Consider the following 26,459-nt stretch of genomic DNA (forward strand, 5'->3'; position numbering starts at 1 on the left):
CAAAAGGATATTAAAAAAAAAAAGATTCTGAAGATGGCATTTCAAAGCTGCCTCTTGAATGATCTGATGGGAATTGAAAGATCCAGGGAAGGGTGAGTAGTTGAAATAGTATTGAAAGAGGTAGGGAGTCTGTAGAAAAGTGATCTCTGGGAGAGAGAAAGACAGAATTTTGGTTGGTGCAGTAGGTGATTATTATTAAAGTGGCGGGTGGGAATGTGGAGTGAAAAGAAAGGGAGTATTTCTGAGGATCGGTACTTGCCATTTAAGGCATTGTAAATGAAGGAAAGACTATGAAAATGTCTATGAGAGGATAGTGGGACCAATGATAGGGCAGACATAACTTCAGAGCGAGAAGGATTACGAAGGTGAGGATCACTGTGTCGGACTACTGAAATAAAGAAATCAACAGTTCAAGAATTTTAAGTTTGGAGGGATAGGGAGTGGAGTAGATTACAGAGCAGTACTCCAGGATTGGGAGAATGCAACCAATGAAAATAGATCTCATGGCAGTAGGGACAATGAAACAATATTTCTGTTTTGGTCTACTTCTTCTGTAAATAAATTAGTTGTTCAAAAGTCTTGACTCATTTAATGGTGAATATAAACTAATGCATGTATATTACCAGGTCCAATGACAGGGTGCCACTCAAGTATCAAACGAAATTACTTCACTTTTCCAGACTTTACGGATCATATTTTTCAATGTTTATGACTATTTATTTTATGTGTCATTCCTCATGCATGTCTTTAAAGGGGATAGAAGTTCCTAGATAAATAATAAATCGAGCAAAATTGTTAATGATTTTTAATTTTGCTGAAAAATGCTATGCTGTATGCTTTTAACCTGGGTATCTGTGTACTCTTTTGTGATGTTTGTTTGCTTTTTATTTGCCTCTTATTTTTGTTTGCTCTTCTTGCTCATAGGAATCAAATAAGTGTATCAATGCTGGTTATAAGCTTATCTTGTTCTGGTGGTCCATAGCTTTTTCCAAAATTTGTGTGTATATTTTTTCAAAATTTCCTACTCGCCTAACTTCTGTGGAAATATTGCAGCGTTTTATTTAACAAGTACCCTGTCGTGACATTGTGTATTAGGAAAGTCTCCACCTTCCCATCATGTTGTCGTCTCTTAAGTTTTCTAATTAGGAGACAGAATTGGAATCATGTAATTGTAGATTGGAATTTTTGTTCATCCATAATTGTTATCCTGGCTTTCATTTTATCAAATTGATCATTAATATGTGTCCTGATCTACTTTGCCACTGCATAATCTAATTGCAAGCATTATCTTCTGTTAAAAATTGTCCTTTTGTAGTCGATAGCTTTTTACCTTACAGCAAACAATTCCATGCAGAATTCTACTTTTTATATAGGATGTTGAAAGGGAAATAGAATTCATCTCTTACTCTGGAGTACTAAATTTTTTACTGTAAACATTATTTTCATTTAATGATTGTGTAAGATTTATGAGAACTTTCTGGCTCGATGTAGACTTTTTTTCTTTACGAGTGAAATAAATTAGCTTATACTTTAAGTTTGAAACTCAAAGGAATAGCCCTTCAATCTCAAAGGATATAATTGTTCTGTAATTTATTTTTGATGTCAATGTTGAAAATATCATCCTAGAATAGGTTTTTTCTTATTTTACTGTGAAAAGTTTACCCTATTTGCATGCACGGAATTGCAGGCATAGAAACATAATTTAAAGTTTGAAGTCTCTGGAAAATCATGGAATCATCAACTGTTAATAAATAAAATCTTTTAATAGTTCATGTAAGGTTGTCAATAGTCAACATGCTTTTTGACATTGTGGTGAACATTTTTGTCAAAAAATGGATATAGGTAATTGATAATCATCCATCTACTGACATCTTTCCACCTCTCTCATCTTGTTAGAAGTTTTGAGGATCATTTGCTTCTTAAACAAGAATGAAATAATGACATTGTTAATATGCTGTCAGTGCCTGACGCTAGTTCTCGACACATTTCATTTAGTCCTTGGTGGGATTTATTGCAGTGGATGGTGGTAGGGAAATAATACAACAGGATCAAGGATTGCAGTGTTTTCAAGATTTCATATATGACCATTTAGGCTTGATGCTCACACAAAATAGCTCGCCACTCTTGTTTTTAATCACATTTTTTGGAGTAACCCTTTCATTGCCGGAGCATATCGGGGGCATCCCTTTCTATTGACATCCATGGCTTGTTGAGACTGCTATAGGTGTTTGTGGAAGGAAGAGTCATTCTGTGAGTGTCCCTTATAAGGATGATCTCTTTCCGCCCCAGGGGAAGAAATCTGCACCTGCAGCTCGTCGATTTTGTCGTGGGGGCTGGAGGTTGGTCGCTGCCCTCCATAGGGCATTCCATCTCTTATGCTCCCAGGGCAATCCTTCGGTAATCGTTGGGTCTTCCCTGTTGGGGGCAAATTGAAATCATGGTGTAGTCCTGATCGGGCCTTTCTTCATTCAGCCAGTGGTCATTCATGTCATTCAGTAAACATTTCCCTTATTTTTTAACATCTATGCTTAAGCCTTTGTACTTGCTATTTCAATGCAATTATCCAAAAATTTTGCTTCTATCATTCAAATAAAAGTTTTGAGATCACTTGTTGCCTATTTACTGACAAATAGAGCACAGGCCTGGGGTATTGAACCTGTGTGTTGAAAATTATTGACTGAAATCGTTAGTTCATTTCATTTTAATTGCCTTAACTTTCCTGCAATCCAAATACAGGATTTTAAAGGAAAGGTTGTAACATTTTCCTTGAAAGCTGAAGTATTTGTCATTAATATACTCTATTTAGGGTTTTTATCCCAAAATTTAAAGCAGATTTTTCAGTGCAGCTTTATCTTATTTACTTGCAGAAAGGAAATCCAGTTATTTGTATAAATTATTTAATTTTCTTTCCACCTCTTGACTCTTCCTTTTCAGTTTTTTTTAGCTTGTAAAATAACTGCTCTCTTAGTTTGTGTCATTGTATATTATGAAGTAGAACATACTCATGGAGGCATACATTTATGTTTTAGTGCTCTCGGGCTAAATGGTTCATTGACATTTTATTTTTTTTTTGTGTTACCTTAAGACTCATTTCAAGAAATCATTTACCTAAAAATTAGAGTCTATTCATAACATGCTTTTATTACTTCTTCAGTAGATTCTTGAATGTCACTATTCATTTGGGAAATTGCCTCCATTACATTAAAGGGTTTTTATCATCAGTAAGCATACTAATTTTGTGTGTAGGTAATAGGCAACATGTAATTATGGGGGAAAAATAATATTCTGGTATATAATAACAAGGCATATAACATTCAGACTTCTTACTCCTAATGTGATTTTTGTGTTTTCATAGCCAATTAGTAAAAATAGGATGTCATAAAGGTACATTAGATATTTTCCAGGGAAACATTTTGGAAGAAGATAGCCTATCAATTGTATGTGCATTCAATTATGACTGTGATGCAGTCTACAACATATGAGTTTGTAAAATAAATCCTGCCGGTTGACTTAGTTGGAGAAAGGTCAGAAAAGACTTGTTGGTGGATAGTGTTGGGGAAGTTAGATAAATTGAATAGAGAATGATATTGCTGAATGATTATTTCCTGTTTACTCTGGTCCCCAACCAGAGTAAAAGTAGCCCAAGATTCTGTACAATAGAGCAGCACCAGATAATTTGCTGCTCGGTCTGATTATACTATTGAGTGCTGAAGAAAATGAGGTGAGTTTCTAGGGTTAGGCAGTGACATAAGAGTTGAAGCAAATGTTTAGAGTAATGCCACCATGGATTAGGCAAGAGTAAGGAATTTAATTCAGAAGTGCTTGCGGGCTAGTGTTGCCATTAGATATCTTTAACGGGTCAAATCATGAATTTTGTTGAAAAAAGCATTTTATGTGGTTTTCTCCATATTTTCACTGTGCATGTAACACCAATTTTGTATTCTGATTTGCAAAATATATATTTCTATTTGACCTAAAGTGATACTTCCTAAAGGAATGAAATTTTCAGGTAGGTTAAGGTTTTGTCTACATGAATATTTCATTCCTTGTCATTCAAATGATAACTAAAATCCATGCACAGCCTGTGATTGTGCGATAAAATATTTATTTAATTCTTAGTAAATAAATTGTAATTATTCAGTGAGTGTGAATTTAGTGATATTTTATTTCATCTAGCGGACATTCTTTGGAAAGGGTTCTTACACAGTGGCTATAAGGTGATTCCTAGTGGAGGTTGGACTCCTGCGCCCTCTGCCAAAAGGTCGGCCCCATGCCTCCCCACTCTCACCCTCACTACCTTCCCTCACCCCTACAAACTCCTCTGGTTGCCCTGCGTAAAGCCATTCCACTGACCCTGTGGAGAGAAATTGGAAATTAAGGTTGTATTAAAATTTCCATATTAATCTTCTAATCTCAAAGCAATGATAAATACACTCATGATTAAGGCACTCATATCTATTCAAAGCCTCCTCTTATTACACAAGGGGGTGAGAAGCCAAGGGTTACAAGTAATTTTCTTTCTAAACAGAGTTAGGTACCGCAATTGATTGAAGAAATATACAAAAACTTGGTGGCCAAGGGATATGAATGAGTATATGCTCTGTGCTGACATAGAGTGGAAAATCAAATGTCAAGTTGATCTTGTATTTTTATTTACCTAATTTCTGCACTTAACTCTGTTTAGAAAAAATAACTTGTACCCCTTGGCTTCTCTTCCCCACAAATGTGTTTTGAATAAGTTGTGACGTTTGCATTGATGATAGTTCAAAATTAAATTTTTGTTGTTTTGTCTAATATCAATATCAATGCTGTTATTTTCCCCTTGATTTTGGTTAGAGATGCATAGTTGATCATCTATGGTTGTAACTATAGATTTCTACTTGATTAGAATTATTGAATGAGTGATATATTCCTGAAAATAAGAATTAAATTCCTGTATTCAGTTAAGGCACAAACTCCACTGTGCTAGTTGTCCTCCTGTAAACAGTACTTTATCATGTTCATGTTGGTCTGAGGTTGGATTTTGGGAAAAGTTACTTCAAAAGGTACTTCATATTTGAAATAATTAATTTCATAGTTAGTTGAGTGCAGAAAATCATTTTCAGTTCATAATCTTGGCTTGATGTGCTCTTCAATGCAACATAGCCAAATTCTACAGTGATTCCATTTGCATAAAAGTAAGTGACCACTGACCTCAACTGTGGAGCAATTTAATAATAGGGTAGCGGATTTGAGGAAAATGGACGCTGTAGTTAAAAATAAAAGGAAGGAAATAGCTTTGGTGAAAGAGGCATGTAGGAGTGTTTACAAAAGGCTAACAAAGATATACTTAAGAATACTTATTCGAGTTTCCAGAAGTTACTCAAAGCACTCAGATAGGTATTTAAGTACCCATGCAGTCATGAGGGTATTTAAGTACTTAGACTAATCGGCAAATACCTTGTGGTAGACTAATTCATTCCCACCTTTGGTACAATCGGAATATGGACCTGGGGACATGTCATCTTTCTGTAGCCAAGCACTCTATCCACCTGGCTACCATGCCCATATATTTACTGCATATTTCTTTAACACATTTTTCAAATTGTTCCCTAAGTCCATATTAAACTACAGCAATGGTAAAATTCCCATACTATGTGCATACTGAACTCAACTGATCATTGGTTTGATATTTTCAAGGTTGATAAATACGTTTGTAAATGTCCGTGCTTGTTTGCTTGTTTATGTCAAAACCATGGTTTGTTGAGTCCAATATGTACTCTTGGTAGTATACAAGTTACCAGTGTTTTATTTTAATATGGATATCAAATGTTATGGATACAAAATACAGCCTAGTAGGGAGTTAAATTTTGCCTCCAGTATTTTCGATTCCCCTGCAAATTTTTCTCCATGTTCAAACTTGCACTATACATTTTCCTTGAGGATGACTGAGCTTGATTTAATGCAGCATCACCGTTCCTCCTCACCTCGGGGTCCCTCCTCCACCTCCGCTTCGCCTCCGCTCCTCTTTCCGCCCCACGGGAAGAAGGCCCTTGGGGCCTCGCCCTTCGGTCCCCTCTTTCCTCCCCATGCGTTGAACCGGCTCCTCTTGCCGCCCCACGCGTTGAATCCCACCCTCTTGTTGGCCTCCTCTGGTGAGCCGGACGCTCCTCCCGGTCCTCGAAGCCCGTCCCTCAGGCCCAGCACCCAGCCGAGGGCCCCGCCGCGGAACGCCGACGATCCGTCCGCATCCGCGCTTCGCTTACCGCCCCACGCGTTGAAGCCCACCCGCTTGCCGCCCCACGCGTTGAAGCCTACTCGCTTGGCCGGCTCCCCGTGGTCGCCTCCCCCTTTGGCGTCCGCCGCCTCGTCCGCTTCTTCCTCGAGGGGCAGCCGGGGAGGTTCGTCCGCGCCCGGGGCGGAGACTCCGGTGCAGGGCGAGTCGCCTGAGGACGCGGGTGCGCTGGCCGCCGCGGATAGGGTCGCGAAGGCGGCCATGTTGGCCAGCAGCAGGCAGAGGCCGTGGCTCGGCTTCATGTCGCTCGGCTGGCTGAGAGTCCCACTGGGGACCTGTAAACTAGAGCAGAGGAACGTCAGTTTTGGGAGAAACCTAAAGGTGTGCTTTCTCTATGTAACATGTTATATAAACATTTTAAATGTAACAAGTTACTTGTAACATTTTTTTAATAACAAGAGTCCAGCGGAACCAAAAATGCACAAATAACATGTTGCAGATTCACCCGTCAACTGTCTATCCCCACCATGCGCCTCACCTCTTTGTTGTAACATGTTACACATTTTCCCACTTCGTGCGGGAAACCAAAAACTTGTTATAGAACACGAGTTTTTGTTTTCTAACACAATGTTACATGTAACTTATTACACGGATTTGTAAATTTTTCGTAAAACATGTTGTATGTAACTTGTTTATGTAGCATTTTACATAGTGTAAACGCTCCGTAAAGGGTGAGGGTTGTATTAAACCTTGTTCTCAACAACGCAGCTTGTCACAACTATGGAAAACTGCCTCCTGGAAATATTATCGGATAATTACAAGTTAGCACTAATGTCGCGGCAATATAATTGTATTTTGCAATTTTTTACATCCGAAATACATGATTTGCTTTACCTCTGGCCCGTGACATCATAAAACTTTGATTCAACGATAATTAAAGTACATAAGCTCGATCGATTCGCTAAGTTGATTTTTTATTAAGCTTTATAGTCGTAATACTTATCACATTATACAGAAGAAAATTTTTACATGTAAGTAATTCAATAATACAGTAATTGATTTAATTCCCCTTAATACTTACTAATGCAATGTTTGTGGTAACATTGTATTTTATGTATATGAAATGAAATGCACACGAGTTTTAGAAATGTGTCTGATGGTTCGAATCAACATAATACGATTTTGCTTGGTTATTAATTGAGAAATGATCCAATCTCCGTAGAAAGTAGTCTCTAGTTAGAAAGATATAAGAAGTTTTGTGTATTTATAATGATACCATAATCATCTGCTATTCTCTGAAATGTTTTCCGCGTTTGATGCACGTCCGTAACCGTGATTTGTGGAATATTTAACGTAACGATATCGGTTTCTCCGTCAATAGAAGTCAAGTTACGCCAAGGTGAATCGTTGTGAACGGGTCTTAATACCGCATGTATTGAACTGCCCAATGAATGGACCATCTGTGTACAGGATCTAGGAATTAACCCACATGCCTATATCCCCTCACTTTCCCTTGAATTTTACGTGCATCTTAATATGTATTTGATCTAATTATTCTTGGAATTTTTTTAGCACTGCTCTAGCGTATATTTTATAACTTTTAGTAGGCCCAGATTAATTTTTTGACGTTTAGAGAAGCAGATGTTTTTTTAATGGTGGAAATCAAATAATGCAGTATGTATATTTATATAGATGGCCTTCCTCTTTTATATTTTATCCCTATCCGTCCTTGGACAAAATTTACTACGTTCTTCACCATTTTTGGAGAGGTAATATTAATTACTTCGTTCATAAAATATTCGATGAATGTTACTCATGTCTACACATAATTGCAAGTTGGTACGAATGTGGCAGCAATAGAATTGTATTTTACTTTTTTTCTTCCGTAATACATGGTTTGATTTACTTCTGGTCGGTAACTTCATAAAAATTCAATAAAAATATAATTTAATTTGATAAGCTGGATGGATTTGATGAGCTGATTTTTCCTATGAAGCGTTTTAATCATAGTATGTATCATATCTTACTGAGAAGGATATATGTACGTTTGTGGATGAATTATACAGTCATTTATGTGACTCTCCTTAAGACTACATGTTAACATTGCATTGAATATCTATGAAATTAAGTCGCTGACTTATTATTCTTTCACTTCTATGCTTGGATGCCCCTTGGTAAACACATGTGCGAAGTTTCACAAAAATCTCCTCAATGTCAATGGAGCGTGCCTGCCACCTCAAGCAGTTGATGTGCATGATATTGTGATAATGGTGCCTTGCCTTTGACTTTGGATTCATAGTTTGAAGGCGAAGGGACGCTCCCTGTGGCCTGCTTTTGAGCGGCGCGCGTGTGGAATTGTTATCTGCTTTGTGTTGGCGCCAGTGAATGCCAATTGAGAGCCCTCCGTAGACAAACAGATTATCTCTGTCGTTTCCGTGTGATTTGGCTCGAATCCATTCAGGCGCGCGTCTTTGTGTGAATCTGGGGGGTATGGGGAGACATGGCGACTCCATTGGATGAAATGGGGTGCAGCACGACGACGCGTTGGGGTGTGGTTTGTGAGCAGGATACTCGCAGGGCATTGTAACCTGATGAATATGTTGTACATCGAAACAGAGATCCAGTCAAATTAAATCTAATGCATAAGTCGGCAATCTTAAGATTGTTAGAGCGTAGGTTTCCGCGGCGATGGTCTGATCTCTGCATTTCTCCAGGGTTTTCTTCCGCGTCAGGTTGTTGGTTGATTGACAACAGTTTCGCTGGCAGTCCTGCCAGCGTCCTCAGGTCACCTTCGACCTGAGGACGCTGGCAGGACTGCCAGCGAAACTGTTGTCAATCAACCAACAACCTGACGCGGAAGAAAACCCTGGAGAAATGCAGAGATCAATCTTAAGATTGGTTTGACACAGCTCTCCATTCCGCTCTCCTATCTGCTTGATTTTTCAAGCGAAGATTTTCGGATGAAAAAGTATAAAAGAGGTGGTATTTCACACCCGTCCAACCGCACCTTGAATATACAGCGAGCATATGGGATCCGGTGCAGAAAGACTTAATCCGTGAACTTAATAAAATGCAAAGGAAAGCTGCGAGATTTGTCAAAAACTGTTACGGCTGTAAAGAAAGCGTTACACAGAAGTTAAAAGAATTAGGCTGGAAGCTACTAGAGACCCAAAGGTTGCGCGATAGGCTTAGATTACTTGAGCAATTGAGAGTGGTAATCTTTAAAAGCGACACCGAGAACTTTATATTAGAACCGTACTACATTTCCTGGTCCAACATAAACGATTAATTAGTGAGATATTTTTCCGAACGAATAAGTATTGGAAATAATTTTTCCCTCAAACAGTAATGGACTTCTACGTGGAACTTCCTTAGAGCATTTCCATTGCATTCATTTAGGGCTGGTATCCTAACACCTCGGACACGCATTTTAAGGTGGCTGGCGGGGTAGTATGTAGATCTTGTATTTTCCTTGTGGAATAATTCCTCTCATTTACATCATTAATAGCCTGTCCTATGTAACTAATTCGGGGCCGTATCAGCAGTAGTAAGAAATATTAATTTTTAATTATCGAATCTGTTGATTGGCTTTGCCCCAATGCAGTGCGTTAACTCGTTGACGAGAGGCGATCGTGCCTATCAGGACACTTCGTCAAGTCAGTTTGACGGTTTAGGCCCTTCGAGTTTAACCTATGTCTCTAGCGCGCAACAGGGGTAAATTGCTTTGCAATAACTTAACAGATTTGGGTATGTAGAAGGTGAGGTGGACGAGGAGGAGGAACGACCAAATGTTGGAAATGGTGAGTGAGGAGAGCCAGCTTTTAGATGAGATACGGAGGAGACAGAAGGTATGGATGGAGCGAGTACTTAGCGGGGAGGTGATGTTGATAACAGTGTTAGAGTTCAGAATATTTGGTGAACGAGGGAGGGAAGGAAGAGAATAGGATTTTTAGATGAATTGAAACGGAGTAGGCCTTAGGTCTTATTGTGAATTGCAGAGGAAATGACGAGAAAGTAGGGGGGGCTCCCTTCTCAAGTACTCCATGGAAACCTACATTAATTGGGAGAATACATATAAAATAGGTTGAAGCGCAAAAAATAGCGTGGACTCTCGGTTATATATCACTCTTCTGCGGGACTACATCTACAAACCGTCGCACATAAGGTATTGACATTCAGTTGAAGTGTTTCATGGCCGCATCGGCTTCTTTTCCGGACTTCTCAATATTATATAATATCCACGCTATTTTTTATTTCAAGGTATCTTCTTTCAGTGGCGGATCGAGGATAGGGACTAGGGGGGCGGGGGGCTTAGTGGGGGTTAAAATTCCAGCAGTGGTGGGGGTCGGAAAAAATTATCATTCTATCTAGTGTAAATTGAATACCCAAGGGAAAGAATATAGTCCCCCCCCCCCCATAGATCCGCCACTGTCTTCTTCCACAATTGAAGGTTATAACTAGCAAAACACGGTGCAAAGTGCATGGAATATATGAATGCGGCACTGCGCGTTCTGAATTTTCAAGCTATTTTTCCCATTAATTCGAATTCAACAAAACCCAACGCTGATTTCTACAGTTTCTGCCCTATTTTTTTCTATAAATTTCGCCATTGATGTATAGTTCTAGAACTACGCTAATTTCTCCGATCGTATAATTTCTTGCTAATATATTTCTATAAACCGCCGTAATACGTCACGGAAAAGGCGATAAATACTTGGCTGGCGAAGCGGGAGAGATGCGTCCTGTTAATATAATGTAATCCATCCCTTTCGACTTAAGTCTGTGAGTAAGACTTGGAAATTTGTGTAAATCACTCGCTGCTTCCGTCAAATCACTAGTGTCACTCCCTACCTCGGAGTTAACACTTATTGGAGCGATTTTTGGCTTCTGCGCAAAGGAAAAATATTTAAATTGCAGAACCTGAGATGAAGGGATGATTATTACTGGCCGATGCCGGCGAAATGGTTTGTTTCCGTATTATTTATTTCGATTGGAAATTTTTACTAACATAAAAATTAAACTTCACGAAGAAGGAGAGGTATCAGGGTTTCAATAAACTGTATGTATGTTAGTCTTTTATTTTCTAGGTTTTTATATTTCCTTTAATGATGCTGATGTTGAGATTTCATCGTTGGCTCCAGCCTTTGGTTAGGCCTTGCGCTGCCACCGTAAGCTCCCTTGTTCATATTCTTAATTCGCAGCGCGACGTTTGCTTTTCTTGGTTTCTTTGACGGCATCACGAACTGTCTAAGTATGTACTAAGTGTCTCCCGTGACATCATCCGCGATTAGTGACGTCGTAGGAGACATTCCATTACTTTCTCCCTCTCTCTCCACTGTGGTCCACTGCCACGGAATTTCATCTCGAAGATTTGTCTCCCATCATTTTCCAACGTCCACCCTGTAAGGGACCACGGCCAACCCCCACGAAGGACATACACTTCTCCCTCGTCTCCGAGAGAGAATCCGCCCATCATCCCCGCATCTCTCTCGTTTTCATCATTTTCCCTTTTTTTATTTTCGCTCCTCATTCGCCGAGCGAGTGGGGTCGGGAGGGGAGGGCTGTCGGCCACACGAGTAATACCCTCTCATCTCCGTTCCATTTTGGAGTGGGAGCCATTAAGATTGGGTCAATCACATTTCATCCGCTTGGATGCCACCCCGTGATGTGCACTCCGTGTTTCTCTTCTGTTTTTTTATTAATTTCACTCTCCTCATTACCCCTTCTACATTTTCACGTCGCCTTTGGCCGCTTCGAATGTACCGACAGCAACAACAACAACAACCCACAAGAATTTACAACCCTGTGCAGCTTATTAATGCTCTTCTAATTATTTATCGGAAAGAGGCTCGTGTGCTATTTTTTTACGCCGTTTCTGATGAGGTAGTTGGCAGGCCCTGGTTTTTTGCTGTCTTTTTCATTCATCAGTTGCATTAACTGCTGTTCGTATTTTCGGCGGCGAAACAGTGTTATTTAGTATTTGCTGTGTTTGAAGTTACTTACCCGAACATGGGATGGGATCTTCAAAATTTGTTTAAATCACTCGTGGTTTTCGTCAAATCACCAATGTCGCCACCTACCTCGGAGTAAATATTTAATTTATTTATTTATTGGCAAATGCGCAATGTTGAAACGGCAAAATCAGAAATATCTTAGTGAGTCTGATTCGGATGAATGCGTTTGTTTGATGTTATTTATTTCGATTATAAAATTTAATTCGCATCACATTTAAAGCTCACGAAGATGATGTATCAAGATTCTGATGAAGTAGTAGGATTCTGATGAATGCGTTTGTTTGATGTTATTTATTTCGATTATAAAATTTAATTCGCATCACATTTAAAGCTCACGAAGATGATGTATCAAGATTCTGATGAAGTAGTAGGCTGAAGTGCCGGTATTTGTTGCGGACTTTTTCATTCATCAGTCGCATTATCTGCTGTTCATATTTTCGGCGGGGAAACAGTCCAGAAACGACGGCGAAATCTTCCAATAAAAGTAATAAATCACTTTCATTTTATAGGTTTTTCTTTCTTAAATGATACTGAAGTTGAGATTTCATTCTTGGCTTTGGCTTTTGGTGAGGAGCTGTCAACTGGAGCGCTCATGAACGTACTCTGAAATCCTTTGCGACTTTTACTTCTCGAGGGGCCCTCAACTTCTGCGAGTTTTTGTTTCTAATTTACTTATTAAGTCTACCACCTTGTTTAGGTGAAAAGGTTCTTTCATAATTCAATTTAGCTGGCTACTTAGAGGTCGAAAGATAAGCGTATCAAAGTCGCGTAATTTCTTAAAATTGAACTTTAATGCTACTATGCCGTTGTTTGTGTAACCACTTTTTTGCGAATGATCGGGGAAATTTTTTTGGAGGCTTGGTCAATTATAAAATTAAGTATTCGTAAATTTTTTTCCCGTCTTTTTGCTCATTGATTCAGATCCTAAGTGTGTAGTACCACGCAAAAAAACTACATTAGTGTGGAGAAATTGGTGTGAATATCAATAAAGTAATGCTGAATATTTTTATGTACAATTTTCCTTCGCTATTGTTGTTTCGTACGTTGAAAATGTACCGTAGAATGCTCAAATGAATGAGTAAAAATTCGAAAAATATTATCCGTAAGTTATTTTGTGATTTAACATGCCTTAGGAACATTATCTCCATTCATACGTAAATATAACCATTCGTAATATCAATAAAACAAGATTGCAAATGTCACCAAACTCATTATCTTATCTAATCTAATCAAAATCGCACTGCACTCTTGTGCCTTGAACCTAATGTGATACATTTATCTGATCAAGTGTATTTGATGATTACATAAAAGTCGAAACGGGTCGCACGTATGTAAGCTTTGTGGAAGAGTACCAGAATGTGTGATTGGAGTTAGAGAGCTTGTGGAATTTGAGTTTTTCCAGGCGTATAGTTCGAAGGAATAATTCTCGGGTTTTCCTCCGGGTGTTGTTTTGTGGAACTGGTCCCAACGTTTTGAAGGCTGAGTCTGCCATCGTCTTCAGTGGTAGAATGTGGAGCCAAGTTCTTGTCGTTGTTTATACCATCTCTTTGTCGCTATTTACGCTTGAGCGGCACTCGAGGCTGTTAGTATCGACAAGAACTTGGCTCTACATTTTACCCCTTGAAAATAATGGCAGACTCAACCTTCGAAACATCCCGAGAATCATTCCCTCTTTAGAGATCATGTGTAGTCGTAGTTTCTTGACGAAAATATCAAGGGTTTTTGGAATTTAGATTAAAGGTCCATTTTGGGCGAAGGTGGGATGTGGTTAACAGGGGGCTGCAGACTATGTCTATCAGGTTGCAGTTAATTTCCTTCAACTCGCGAGTGTTGCTTTGATCAATCGGTCCTGAGATTGATGGATGGTGGATGTCGTGAGGTAAACCCGTGGAAGACAAAATTATTTGATCCTGTCCAATCCTACTTTGGTGAGACGACATTTCCCTTTGCTGAAGTATTGGTTCTTAATACATAGGAGTAATTAAAGTTTCGTTTCCTGATTTTTGTGGACACGAATGAAATTATTTTTCTCATCTCCTACGATCGTGGTGATTTCAACGCTAGCCCTCTGTCCAAATACTGTTTATCCTCATTTATAGTTGGGTATTAGTGAAGTACCTGGCCTACTTTAGTTAAACATATTTTGGCGAATGTTACGTTTTAAGGGTGATAGATTATTTGATTCATCGATTTATGACTCATTCTCGCACCTTCCGATAAGCTATGTCCCTCAGTGGTACATATATTGGTGTTTATGGAAGGATATCTATTGATTCAACCTCTTAACATTCTGGAATTGTTTATCTCGTACACTATCCTTGCATGGGGAATTTCTTTTTTTGTTCAACTGTGTCCAGTTAAATTTCAGAGTTACGCTTAGTTTATGATTGCTATCGTGGATGTATCTCTTAAAGTATACCTTTCGTTAACCATTTTTACTTAAATAAAAATTGCCAATTATGCTTGAAGTCCTAGTATGCTATTTAATACCATCGCGGTTTATCATAATTATGCATTCATTATTTGATTGAAGAACTTTCTTGCAAGGTTACGGTTTTTGTGTGCGTCAACCTCATAATCAAGTTTTACCTAAACAAAATGTTATTCCAAATCACGTGAAAATCTGTCTACCGAAGACTGGTGATGGGTGAAGATTGTGTGGTAATCAAATGGCGTTATAGGTTTTGATAAAAAGTAGTAGTGAATTGTAAATTAGTTTATATTGGTCTTTAGTTCGATCGTATCATTTTCGTCGATCTGGTGCATACATTTAACAATTTTATACTCCGTATTAATGTTAGGTTGTGTCTACTCTTTACTACTTTAACGTCGACGCCAATTCATTATGTTGGCTCCTTATCTGTTGGAGATATGGCGAAAACTATTGTAGAAAATATATTTTTTACTTAACTTTAGTCTTTTTTGATGAATAAAATTTAAACTTTGTTTTTCCACAAAATTTTTATTAAAACTCGACCATTTTTCCGATGGTCAACGTCATCCTCTGAATTCCGCAAAGTACCGCCAGAAACCACCAACTATATTAACTTAAGGCAACATTTTTCGCGCTTTTATTCACAAATCTCTACAAAAAATGTTGCTCAAGTATATGCTTTGGAGTTACTGCTCGCGTATCAACTTCGTTGAAATGAGTGGTCTTATTTTGAGCCGTAAAATACGCATTTTACCTCGCGTGAAATGGCTATCCGTTTGAATGAAGGAAAGTATGGCAAGCTATCAGTGCCTATGTCGTTTTGTGATGTGTCGGTGGCCAATTTGTATGCATCTTTCGGGGTCGTGAACCCTCGGTCCCAGATCCCTTTTGAGATAAGCCAGGTATGGTTGGTTTGGGTTGGCTTGAATCGTTTCGGAGCTCGGGTTTAATTTAGCGCGTGACAGCTCTCCTTCGCTCAGATCGAGTCGTCAGAAGTGAAATGGTTAATGCGTCACTCCTACAAATTACGCTAACAGTGATTGGGTCGAGATAAATGGGACTGTAGGATCATAATTTGAAATTTTTATAATCTCGGCCGAGTTATTTTTCCCAACGTAAAGTATCTGTGGTAGCGAAACTCGTCAATCCTGTTGCATCAATTGAAGTAAGTTATGCTGTTAGATTCAAGGAGTATTGTTTGAATGTTGAGTGCCTGATGAATGCATATAACTTTTTTTGTATTTCAGTTCTCTATAATTATGAGTAGCAACTTAGATGTTCTATCGCATATCAATATTGGTTCTTAAATATTTGGTGATTCATATTCTGTTAAAAATATTCTGTCTATTTGAGATAACTGCCGTTGAATACCGCAGAAGTGGTGTAGCATTGCCTGCTCATTTAAAATAATGACGATAAAATTTTGCGCGTGAAGTGCTATGAAAGAGAAATTCAATTTATCATAAAGATACGTAATTGATTATCATTATTGTATTTTAGTCCAATTCATGCATATTTTGCCACCAAAAAACTTTGCTTATTGCGTGCTAGCGGAGACATCTTCAATAAAAAAATAATGTGTTCATAGGTGATTGTGATGTGTTAAAAAGTTTAAATTTCCGATTTTTAATGCGTGAGAAGCGAAAAAACCTAAAATGCGGAACGATTTGCTCCCTCTAGGTTACTAAATAATATGGCCACATCTTGAGTGATACTATCACTGGAACCCACATGAATGATGCATTGTTGAGCTCAGGACTTCACGGTGAAAAAATTATTATATCTACCTATATTAAAAGGAGTTGCGTCTCTAGAAGATTCCTCCGCTCAGCTTATTAAATGTCAGTGTCGAGAAAATTTCGAAATATCCTATTAATATGCTCAACTGGTGGTTGTTAAAGAAAATAAATATACATTTTCCGGAAAATGTAGCCGCGCTATATTTTCTGGGAATCGCATACACATATTGAAAAATGTCCGCATGCTTTTTGGGTGATGCCTTGCTCAGCGTAGGAAAAATGACAATAATTATACAAGTGTAACAAAAAATCTGATTTTAGGGGTAGATCATAATCACAATAACAATTAGAATAAAATACCTAATAATTCTTCATTTTTAATAATAAGTATATAAATGCGTGGACTGACGTTAACTTGAGTTGTTGGAGTCATAATAAGTTAAATTAATTCATACCTTAGGGAATTCTCACAAATGGAAAGAGTTATCATTGAATAGTAATTTCAATGAATGTTGTCCATGCTATGCTGTCTAACTTCTATTTTTCACATCTAAGGATGTCACTTGTGGAAAAGCAATACCGCGTAATTATATATTCGCAAAAAGTTGTAATCGAGTACGGTGAAAACCTCTGCGCCGCTACCACCTCTGTTAGCGGTCGCTTTTCCCTGGAACTGAACGTATTCCACGTAAAAGTAGTGTAAATTCCACCTCTAACCAGCGCCCACCTACGTCAGTAGCTAGCGGCCTTATTTTTTCGACTACCGATCGTTTTATAAGCGACCAGCCCCAACCTTTTCATCATCTCCATCGGTCAGTATTCCGAAGATCGAGTTGACGCAGCTCTCCACTCCGTGCAGGTTATATTTCAAAACTTTTATAATATAATTGTATTAATTTATTTAATTATAATTAGTAAACTAATTTTATCAATCAAAAAAATTATTTTCCGTATTGCATCCTTCATCGCCTGTTGTATGTATCTCATCCTAGGCCTTTCTCTGCTCTTCTTCCTTTCCATCTGTCCTTCGAAAATTATTTTCATCAGACCATCGTGTCTCAATATGTAGCCTATTTATTCGCTCCATATTTTACCTGAGGTTTTCAAAATACTTCTTTTCTCTCCTAATTTATTTCCACAAAATACTTTGGAATACCGTTTGGAAATTGCTCTCTTTTAATGTGGAAACTCTAGGTTCTGAAGTGTCTATAGAGCGTTCTAAGGAGCTCTAATTAAAACACTGACGCTATTCCGTGTCCTTCAACCACTATTGTTTCAATTTTCGTGAATAAATAATAATTATATTTCTACGTCAGACGTAATCGCGTCCTTTGGAAGGTCTCTCGCGTGGATAGAAATTATCTTAGAATTTCAAAGTATATACACCAAGGATGAAATTCGCCATGAAAAAAATATTTGGCTTAACCGGGATTCGAACCCAGATCTCCCGATTCAGGGTGAACTTCATCCTAGGTGTATACATATCTTTGCACCCGTGCGCGTGACTGCGTACAAAGTCACTTGTTTCATGCAGTGATTTCAAAGTATGTTCTCATTATGCAATAGGCAATGGAATTTGCGCATGAAATAAAAAAATTTAAAACTCTTCCCCGTAAATCATTCTATTTTTAGGCATTTAACGAATTAATCGCTAATTTCATCAATATACATTCCTAAATATCTTACATCTTTTACCTCTGTTCAACGGTCACGTCCTTACAGCGGCTACATTTTTAAAACCCGTTCGGTGGCCGCTTAAGGTTGGTTTCACGGTGTTTGTTTTGAATCGCTGAGCCACGGCGGAATCTCCTCAAGCTATCAAGGGAATTCGGTTGGCGTGAAAGTGGTTTCTGTATCTTGAGTTGAGATCTCAGTCTAGAGCGTGGAGGTTGTGGATGAATCATGAGACGAAGTCCTGGCCTTCCTTCGGACGGTGAACTTTTTCCGTGGAAAACATTCCGACCCTTAAGTGATCGTTAAATTTAATAGATTTTTGGCTATCTGTTCGTTACATTTTTTTAACCGTTTACATGAACTCCCGAATTTTCGTTTATTCCAAAGCGGATATTGAGAGCTGTCAGAATAGTAATGTGGAATTGATCCTAGGGTTGAAAGATGAAAGAATTTGTTTGAGTTTAACGATTTCAGATGCTTTCGTGGCTTGTTTAATTTTCCTTCTTGCTGAATTTTAATCTGTACTGAATTAAATCTGCCCCGGAAATATTAGCACATATTTCAGCCTATGGATCGTATGCTTCATATATTTTTTTTCATTCTACCAGTTTAAATGGATTGTGTGACATAAGTTTATCTACTGGATTTAAATCAATAAAACGGAATTTTACTCATTTTATTAAAAAATCGTGCAAACGATGGTTTCATATTGAATTCAAGGAATACGCTTTGCGGTTTTAATGAATAGATTCGCTTAAGATGGAGATCTTTAGTGCCGTTTGCCATTTTTTATGCCTAATAGTTGTGGGAGAAATAAATTTTTCAACTGTAAATGTTGTCAAAATGTGGGGTACTTCTCTAATTGTCTTCTTCAGGTTCAAACGCTGGTAGTTCATTCATTTTGAAGCTATCGAGGTGTTTTTCCACGGAGAATAATTTGCTGTGTATCATGCCAGAAATGTTATGACGGGTGACTTGAAAGTTTATGGCGTGCTAGAGTTAGTTTGCTTGTGAATTTGAGACCGATGTAATACCGTGGTTTGTATAATTTCAGGATATACCTTCGTGGCCATCTTAGGCCCGCGGCCGCTTCTTGGCCGATTCATGACTTGAATGAGTTGAAGAAGAGATTCCTAGGTGCACAACTAGGTGAGTAAAGAACAGAATCAGTCATTAATTTTATTTTTACTTGACTATGGCTGTGTTGAATTTTCGTTCGAGTTTTTGTGAATCATTCTCAGCAACGACGCACTGTGAATCTTCAATTTCAGTTCTGAGTGTGCCCATTGAATATGATTGAAGCCCTTTCGTTTTTTAAGTATATTATCGTTAAAAGTGAGAAGGCGAGTTCCGTTAAATACTGTTCCCAAATTATCGTCGTAGATCTGTCGCGAAATCCTTAAAAATTCTTGATTCATTGATAACTCATACACGGATTTAGTGGAGCGTGATGCTGTTTCAACCTAAATCTTCCAAAAAACGCGACAAATTATTTTCAGCAAAGCCCACTAACTCAATTCTCGTAAGAATCCGAATCGATTGGTTGCAGTTTGCGTGACTGAAAAAATGTGTATGATTTTAACGTGAAAATCGATCGGCTCAATAAATGTAGGAGCCTGTTGAAAATTATCTGGGCGTCGTAATCAAAAGAAATATCCATTGTGATTTCTCTTCTTAAAAACTTACCGATCGTAAAATTGATAAAATGGGGTGGTATATGAAATTGTGATATCAGAAATCTACCTTTCCTTGGATGTCTTAATTTTTATTATGGCTTGGATGTTTAAACTTCTAGTGTTAAATTTTGCTGCTTTTTCTCTCATTTTTCTTGCTAAAAAATATTTTAATTCCTGTTTCTGAAAATTTGGATTTACTCTGGAAATGTTTGTGCAATGCAAGAACTTGCGAAAGACTTGATTTATGGGAAAGGTCGCTATTTACCGTAAACTACATCCTTCCTCAAGAGTGTTAAAGTAATCTTGAAAGTTCACTATTGCGATTTAATAGAAAGTAGATTGTAGAAGGTAACTTGTAAACATGAGTTTCTCGTGTAAACCCTCATTCTGGGTTTTGATTTTCTTTATTGCACGATTTTAGGGAGGCCAGCAGCTTGTTCGCAAGATGAAAGTATCGAAGGATTTTGAACCTGATCAGTTTTAAAATCCAAGCTATCACGTGTACTAACAAGATCTCTACACTTGATCAAATCATTTGCGGAAACTCATACTTTTACAAATAATTTGTCTTGACTGGTCAAAGTCAAATTTTTTTGTTGAAGTCATCTTAGGATTTCCACTGTTTTAAATCATTATGTATCACCAACGTTCTTACGAAATAATTACATCGTATTTTACACAAGTAAAACATTTTCGCAGCAACTCAAACACTACCATACTCCGCGAAATAGTTTCCGCAAACGCAGTAGTTGGCGCAAATTGTCTGAGCCTGTCTGTTCTGCTCGGAGCGCTTGGCATTAAAATTACAGGCCCCCAAGCAATCGCAAAATCCCTTTCTGGAATTAATTAGACCATTTCTTGATAATAAGTGAAGTTTAAAAGCAATTCATTCATGACATGAGAAGTATAAAAAGTGATTTGTTGAAATATTGTTATTGATATCTAGATTAGCGATGTGCAAGTTTGTTTATGAGTGGGAAGTGACTTGCTATATGAAGTACTTATAATATATCGATGGCTAAGTTCTAACAAACGTATCTCAAAAATAGCAACTTTTCAGGAGAAATATTATATCGAAATTTATTCTATTATTCTCCAGGAAATATTATGATTCTTGTTATTCTCCAGGAAATATTATGATTCTTGTTATTCTCCAGGAAATATTATATCGCAACTTTTCAGGAGAGCAAAAGAAAATATTTATATTTTTAATTGCACACTGAAATTAAAAACCAAAAATTCATAAAACTGATAAAGAAGCATGCGTTTGCAAATAAAGAGTTGATTTTTGCTTGAATTTTACTTTTTAAATGTCATTACACTTTGTTTAAGATACCTGTCTCAAACCGGCCAAAATTTGAGATACCTGTTGTTAGAACTTAGCCATCGATATGCGCCTCAAGTACTGAAGCACGCTTGGGTAACCAAGTTGTCCTTCGTTGTGATCGTCCACGTAGCTGTAATGAAAGACGCCAAAATGACCAATACTAAAATTCGAAAGTGCTCTATCTAAAGTACCCTTCACACGCAACCCTAGTCGGTGTTATGTGTGAAGGATACTTATGGATGGTGAAGGATAAAAATGCTGGGATTTGAACCTGCGTCTTCTCGCTAGCTCTCAACTACCACATCAATCCGATCTCCGTGAAGGTCATTTATCCAGAAGGTAGCAGCTCCGAGTGAATTGAGTTTATAAAGGGGAGTAAATCAGAAGAAGGAATTCCTCTCAGGTTTTTACCGGGTTAGGTCGTCCCTAGTTTCCAAATTTTTGATGCTATATTCATGCTTCGTTCTGAGGCATGTTGCAGGACTGTGGCTACCTTTTTACGGTTATCAACATGTTGCATGGTGTCCTAACACGATGGTTTCGCCAGTAATCTTCCTAGGTTATTCAGACTAGAACTCACTTCTTTGGAATCATTTGGATTTGAAGTTACTGGAAGATCCTGGAAGGGTCGCTAGCAGAACCGTCGTTTTCAGGCCCAGAGTGAATACCGAAAAGCATAAATATATGTAATCTACAGCCGAAATCTTCAATGAAAGCAGGGATATTAGTAGTACTAGTAGTGTCTTAGTAGTAGTATCTTCAATAAAGCAGGGATAGTAGCAGTACTCCCGGTTGGACGTGTACGCTGACAGCTTAAATTCGACGGCTCGGGGACTTTTTCAAGCGGCAAAAACGCGAGAAGAATTAATGCTCACCGATGGGAATGCAATGTATTATTACTGCAGAATAGGGCTCGCGTTCCCGCAGCGTTTTTTCTCTCCAGACTCTCTAGTGAAATTCTCTAGTGCTAAGTTATGCACTAATTCTCGAAGGAGCCCAGGAGGTCCGGACGGGTAAAAATTCATGGAAGTCACGAAGTTGGGATGGGTATATGGTATCACGTTATTGAAATTCGCTGTAATCGCTGAATCTTGGTTTCGTGCGAGTGGTCCGCTGGCATTCGTTAGTCCATGAGATCCTCGGAGTGATTCACAAGGCGGATAAGAATGCGGAAGTTGAGTAGACGACAAGAACGGAAAAGACCTCGAACAAAATATATGGAACTGTTGAAGAAGGATGTGAGAGAGAAGAAATATATAGGTGTGAAAAGATTAGCTGATAGGATAATTGAGTGGAGAGTAGCGTTAAAGCAGTCTTAGGATTATTAGTCATGAGCAAGTTTGAGCCTTAAAAGGACCTGGTCTTCACCGGTCTTATCTCGCGAAGAAAAACTCATTTGAAAGTGTCCCTATCTTCTAGAAATTTTCAGAGTATATAGGGCATTTGAAAATTTTCCTGAATATCTAATTAAAAAAAATCGCCTAAATATCTTAACCCTTTCCAACCCAATGCTGCTTCCGGGAGAAATTAAATTTCAAGGCTTCTCATTTTAAAAATGTGAAAATTTTCTACTCAATCATAATTATCGTGCCATCAACCCTACATATTTCGCCATTAAACTTTGCAGCACAAAAAACACGTAGTTTAAATATATTCTGAACGGAGCTAAAAATTTATACATTTTTTCTGTTTATTGGAAACAACTTGGGTTATAATGGGTTAAGGGGGAAAAAATCTTTGCATTTAATTTGATGAAAAATGTTGAAAAAATTCTTCTCTCTGTTTCCTGAAAAATTTCAGATGACTTCACACGTTTTAAACGAGTAATTCATCGTGAAAAAGACACAATATGACCGGCTGAGAAGGTAAGGTGCGTCCTCCAAATAAATTTATCTATTTAACAATAACTATCTCACATTATCGCGTTTTTTTTTAGTTTGGCTCTGAGAAAAGCGCTGAGAAAGGGTTGTAAGGGCAGTGCCAGGGATAGTACTTTCATGTATAAATACAGGCTGAGTGGTTTGCAGTCTTCATAGGTTTGGAAATAAACGTTTGCGCCGATGATAAAATCTGTATAGCAGCGGCGTCCACGTGTACATTTTGTGACGTGCGGCGCGCGTCGGCATCCCTGCCGATGATCTCTTAGGCGAAAATTACGTTCCTCTTTGACGAAAGAAGTAAGAGTTACTTCCACTGCCATTAAATTGGCGTTAATTTTAAATTTTCCGTTCATGGCGTTTACTCGTAATTTCCTATTACATGCCTGAGCTCAAAGCAATATTTTCTCTATCATGATTTCTTTACAGAGTAAAATTATGGTAATTATTCCATTGATCGGAAGTAATTCTATTCGAGGGTACCAGTATTTAATTCAAAGCTAAAGTAAAATGCAAACATGACTCATTGGCACTCGATTATAACAGCTTCAGTCGTGTTGATAACTCCATTTCTTGATATATTATATTATCTATAATAATTATGCAACTGAAAAAGAGTGTATTCTCAGTTTTTTTTTATTTTATCTACATACACAATTAACCCCTAAGAATTGCACAGTTGATAACTTGAAATAAAAGGTAGTTGCACTTTTTCCATAATTATTTCAATGACACATTTTACTTTTTACAAGATCATTTCTTAATGATGACTCAAGGTCTTGTACCAAAATGATGGCTTTATGAGCCGAAACGCCTCGTACGTGTTAAAATAATTGTGGAAAACTGCAGCTACCTTTTATATAAATATGTCGAATTTCCACCCTATCACGCCTGAATCTGTTGAATTTATTTTGATGTATATTACGTATTTACTATTGATGATAGAAAATTATATTTTGCAATGAATTTACTGTTAGTAGTGAGATATGAATGTTACTACGGCTTAGCGCCATCCGCGCCATGCTGTGCCACTGGAGGCTACCTCGATGGTATGGAATCCGCGAAAAAAACACGTGGACGCCGCTGGCGACGATTCTTGCAGCCGTCGCACAGGTCTTACGTGGACTAGCGTCGGCGACGCGGCGACATACACCTCTAAATGTGAAACACTGCTCTAGCGGAACCGAATCCTTGAACAGGACTAACAGGGTAAGTCCATCGAGTGTCATCAATAGATCTCGTTCAAATTTTACTAGGTGATATGAAATAGATACCCATGAGATGTATTTTTGTTGCGGCCGCCAACGCTCATACTAGATATTAGCCACAGAAAGCACAAGGAAAATGCCTGAATGTTTGCAACCCACATAACAACAATACACTTTCAGTGCTCTGCGTCCTAGCGACAAAGTATGTTTATTGTCGCCCTGCTGGTTACATAAATTTAGTCATTTTCAAGTAATTTCCGTCGCTAATATCTCGAAAAGTAATGAGAGTTGGCGGTTGATTAAAAAAACCACACATAAACCATTTCCTATCACTTGCGTATCTACAATATCTCTCGAACTCGGGCTTATGTGAAAGAAAGCCGCGACACATTTTCTACCTTACCTATATAGTTTCGGAAAATAACATCGGCATTCAGATCCCGAACATCACTTTCGCGATCCTTGTTAGCCAAATTTTGAACGAGATCGGATGGTAACACTCGAGGGACTTTTTCCTTGCAAAGTACGGATATCCGACGTGGTCCAGTGAAACCTCGCTCCACTCACCTCTTCTCGGTGGCTGTCACGTGTGGACCGTCCGCTGCGGCTGCTTCCCACCGCGGTCTCCTCCTCTCTGGACTTTGTCCCGCTTCGACCAACGCCGCTGGTCCTCTGGGGGTCTTGTGGCTCGTGCCGTGCGCCTCGTCTCTTTCCTCACGGCACCCTCGGGCGACGAATATATGTGGACACCGCCCCTCTCCTCCCCCGGAGACACTCTCCCACCCCACACCCTCTGTGCCCCCCACACGTTTCGGCCACAAAATTCAACCCCTCTCCCACCTCTCTTCAGTCATCACGTGGCGGTTTTGCCTCCCTCCCCCTAGTAATCTCCATTCCCCGAGTACCGACTCCGTAGCATTCCCCTAAGCCTTTGCCACCCCCATCTCCGCCCCCGGACTCCGCCCCCTTCCCCCGCGCGGGGGCGGTGGAGGTGTGGGAAGTGAGAAGGGGTAGGGTGCGTTGCAAGATTTCTGCAGCCACTGGGCGCAAACTCGGTGTAACCGTCCGGAAAGGTTGAGAGAGATCTCTCTCTTGGGGGTAGGGTCTCCGAGAAGGGTGGAGGGATGCCACGGGGACAGGGTTTTTCTTTATTTTTTTGTCCAAAGGGAATGGTATAGGTTGTGGGCGGGTGTGCCTGGAAGGGTTTAAGGGAATGCTTTCGTGGTTCCGCGAATCTTTTTCGCAAGCGAGAAGGACCTTCCTCATGTCATATGGTTTCGGATGAAAGTGCGACCGGGTTTTCCCCCTCGGAGGTTTTTCTTTATTGCTTAGAATCGTGAATTATGTTCCCGGTTACTTCTACTTCTCTCCCGGGAGATGCTCCCGGTCCTTCACAGGTGTGGTTTTCGCACCTTATCGGTTCGGTGGGATCGTAGGTTAAGTGAATGAGTTACACGCTGATTAAAATTCCTGAGAATGCGCTCTTTTTTAGTGACATTATTATTTTTGGCGTAGTTCACCAAGAAATGTTGTTATTAACACGACTGAAGCCGTATATAATCGCATGCAGCGAGCTCCTTCAGGTGTGGTCTATTAGCCTTTCTGTTGGATGAGATCTAAGATTAAGTGAAAGAATGGGTAGTGTATCTAAATGAGGGAGTGTTGCATATTTTTTACGTATTCTCTAGTGCTAGCCCATCGTGAAAGTGGTCAATATGTGCTTTATGAGGGTGTACGAGAATAAACAAAGTATATTGTGAAAAATGTATTAATTGCAATGATTATACTAAATTTCAGTGAAATTATGAAATATAAATGCCTTTAGTACGAAGTAAATGAAAATTATTTTGTGTTTAAATGCTGAAGTTTTGGTATTATTTTAATCTGCGAAAGTTTTGGTATTATTTTAATCTACGGACGTATTTTTTAAACGAAATATGGCAGCTTTAAAAGGAAAATATTCGCGCTTAAAAGGAATTAAAGGGTTTTAGTATTGACGTAAAAATATCAACCCTGCGTAGTCTTCTCACTTGGCCAAAATTGTGGAAGTGATAAATGGCGATGTTGGTCCTCGCCATTCAAATTTTATTGCATCCTCGCCCTCTCTAGGTAATGGTGTATCATTTTTATCCATTTATGGCTTTCATTTTTTTCCGTTTTCCGTGGGCATCAAAGATGAAGTCTAGGTCCCAAAATGTGTGAGTATTTGATTTGCACTTTTGGATAGGGAACACAATTTTGAGTCGATTATTGTAATCTTAATATTTTTGTCGTCGAATTTTAGAACCTCCTGAAG

At 38.7% G+C, this 26,459-nt stretch overlaps 2 protein-coding genes across 6 annotated transcripts in view; one reads left to right on the forward strand and one right to left on the reverse strand.

Moving 5' to 3' along the window:
* Window positions 1–26,459, forward strand: part of LOC124160759 (COMM domain-containing protein 4) — a 91,935-nt gene that overhangs the window by 1,247 nt on the left and 64,229 nt on the right. For 3 of the 5 annotated variants that reach the window (XM_046536775.1, XM_046536772.1, XM_046536773.1), the window contains exon 3: window positions 19,130–19,224. The exons of 1 other annotated variant lie outside the window; for it this stretch is intronic. The gene's annotated coding sequence lies outside the window, so the exon portion shown is untranslated. Of the gene's footprint in view, window positions 1–19,129; window positions 19,225–22,878; window positions 22,944–26,459 lie in introns of all 5 variants that reach the window. One more of the 5 variants, XM_046536774.1, reaches the window with a different exon arrangement.
* LOC124160758 lies at window positions 1,740–24,871 on the reverse strand. Its single transcript, XM_046536770.1, has 4 exons — window positions 24,731–24,871; window positions 5,967–6,556; window positions 4,204–4,354; window positions 1,740–2,415 (listed from the first exon to the last, which is right to left on the reverse strand). The coding sequence occupies exons 2-4, from the start codon at window positions 6,514–6,516 to the stop codon at window positions 2,262–2,264; spliced, it is 855 nt and encodes a 284-aa protein (XP_046392726.1). The 5' UTR covers window positions 6,517–6,556; window positions 24,731–24,871; the 3' UTR covers window positions 1,740–2,261.

This window comes from Ischnura elegans, chromosome 6 (genome assembly GCF_921293095.1).
Source record: "Ischnura elegans chromosome 6, ioIscEleg1.1, whole genome shotgun sequence".
Lineage (NCBI taxonomy): Eukaryota > Metazoa > Arthropoda > Insecta > Odonata > Coenagrionidae > Ischnura > Ischnura elegans.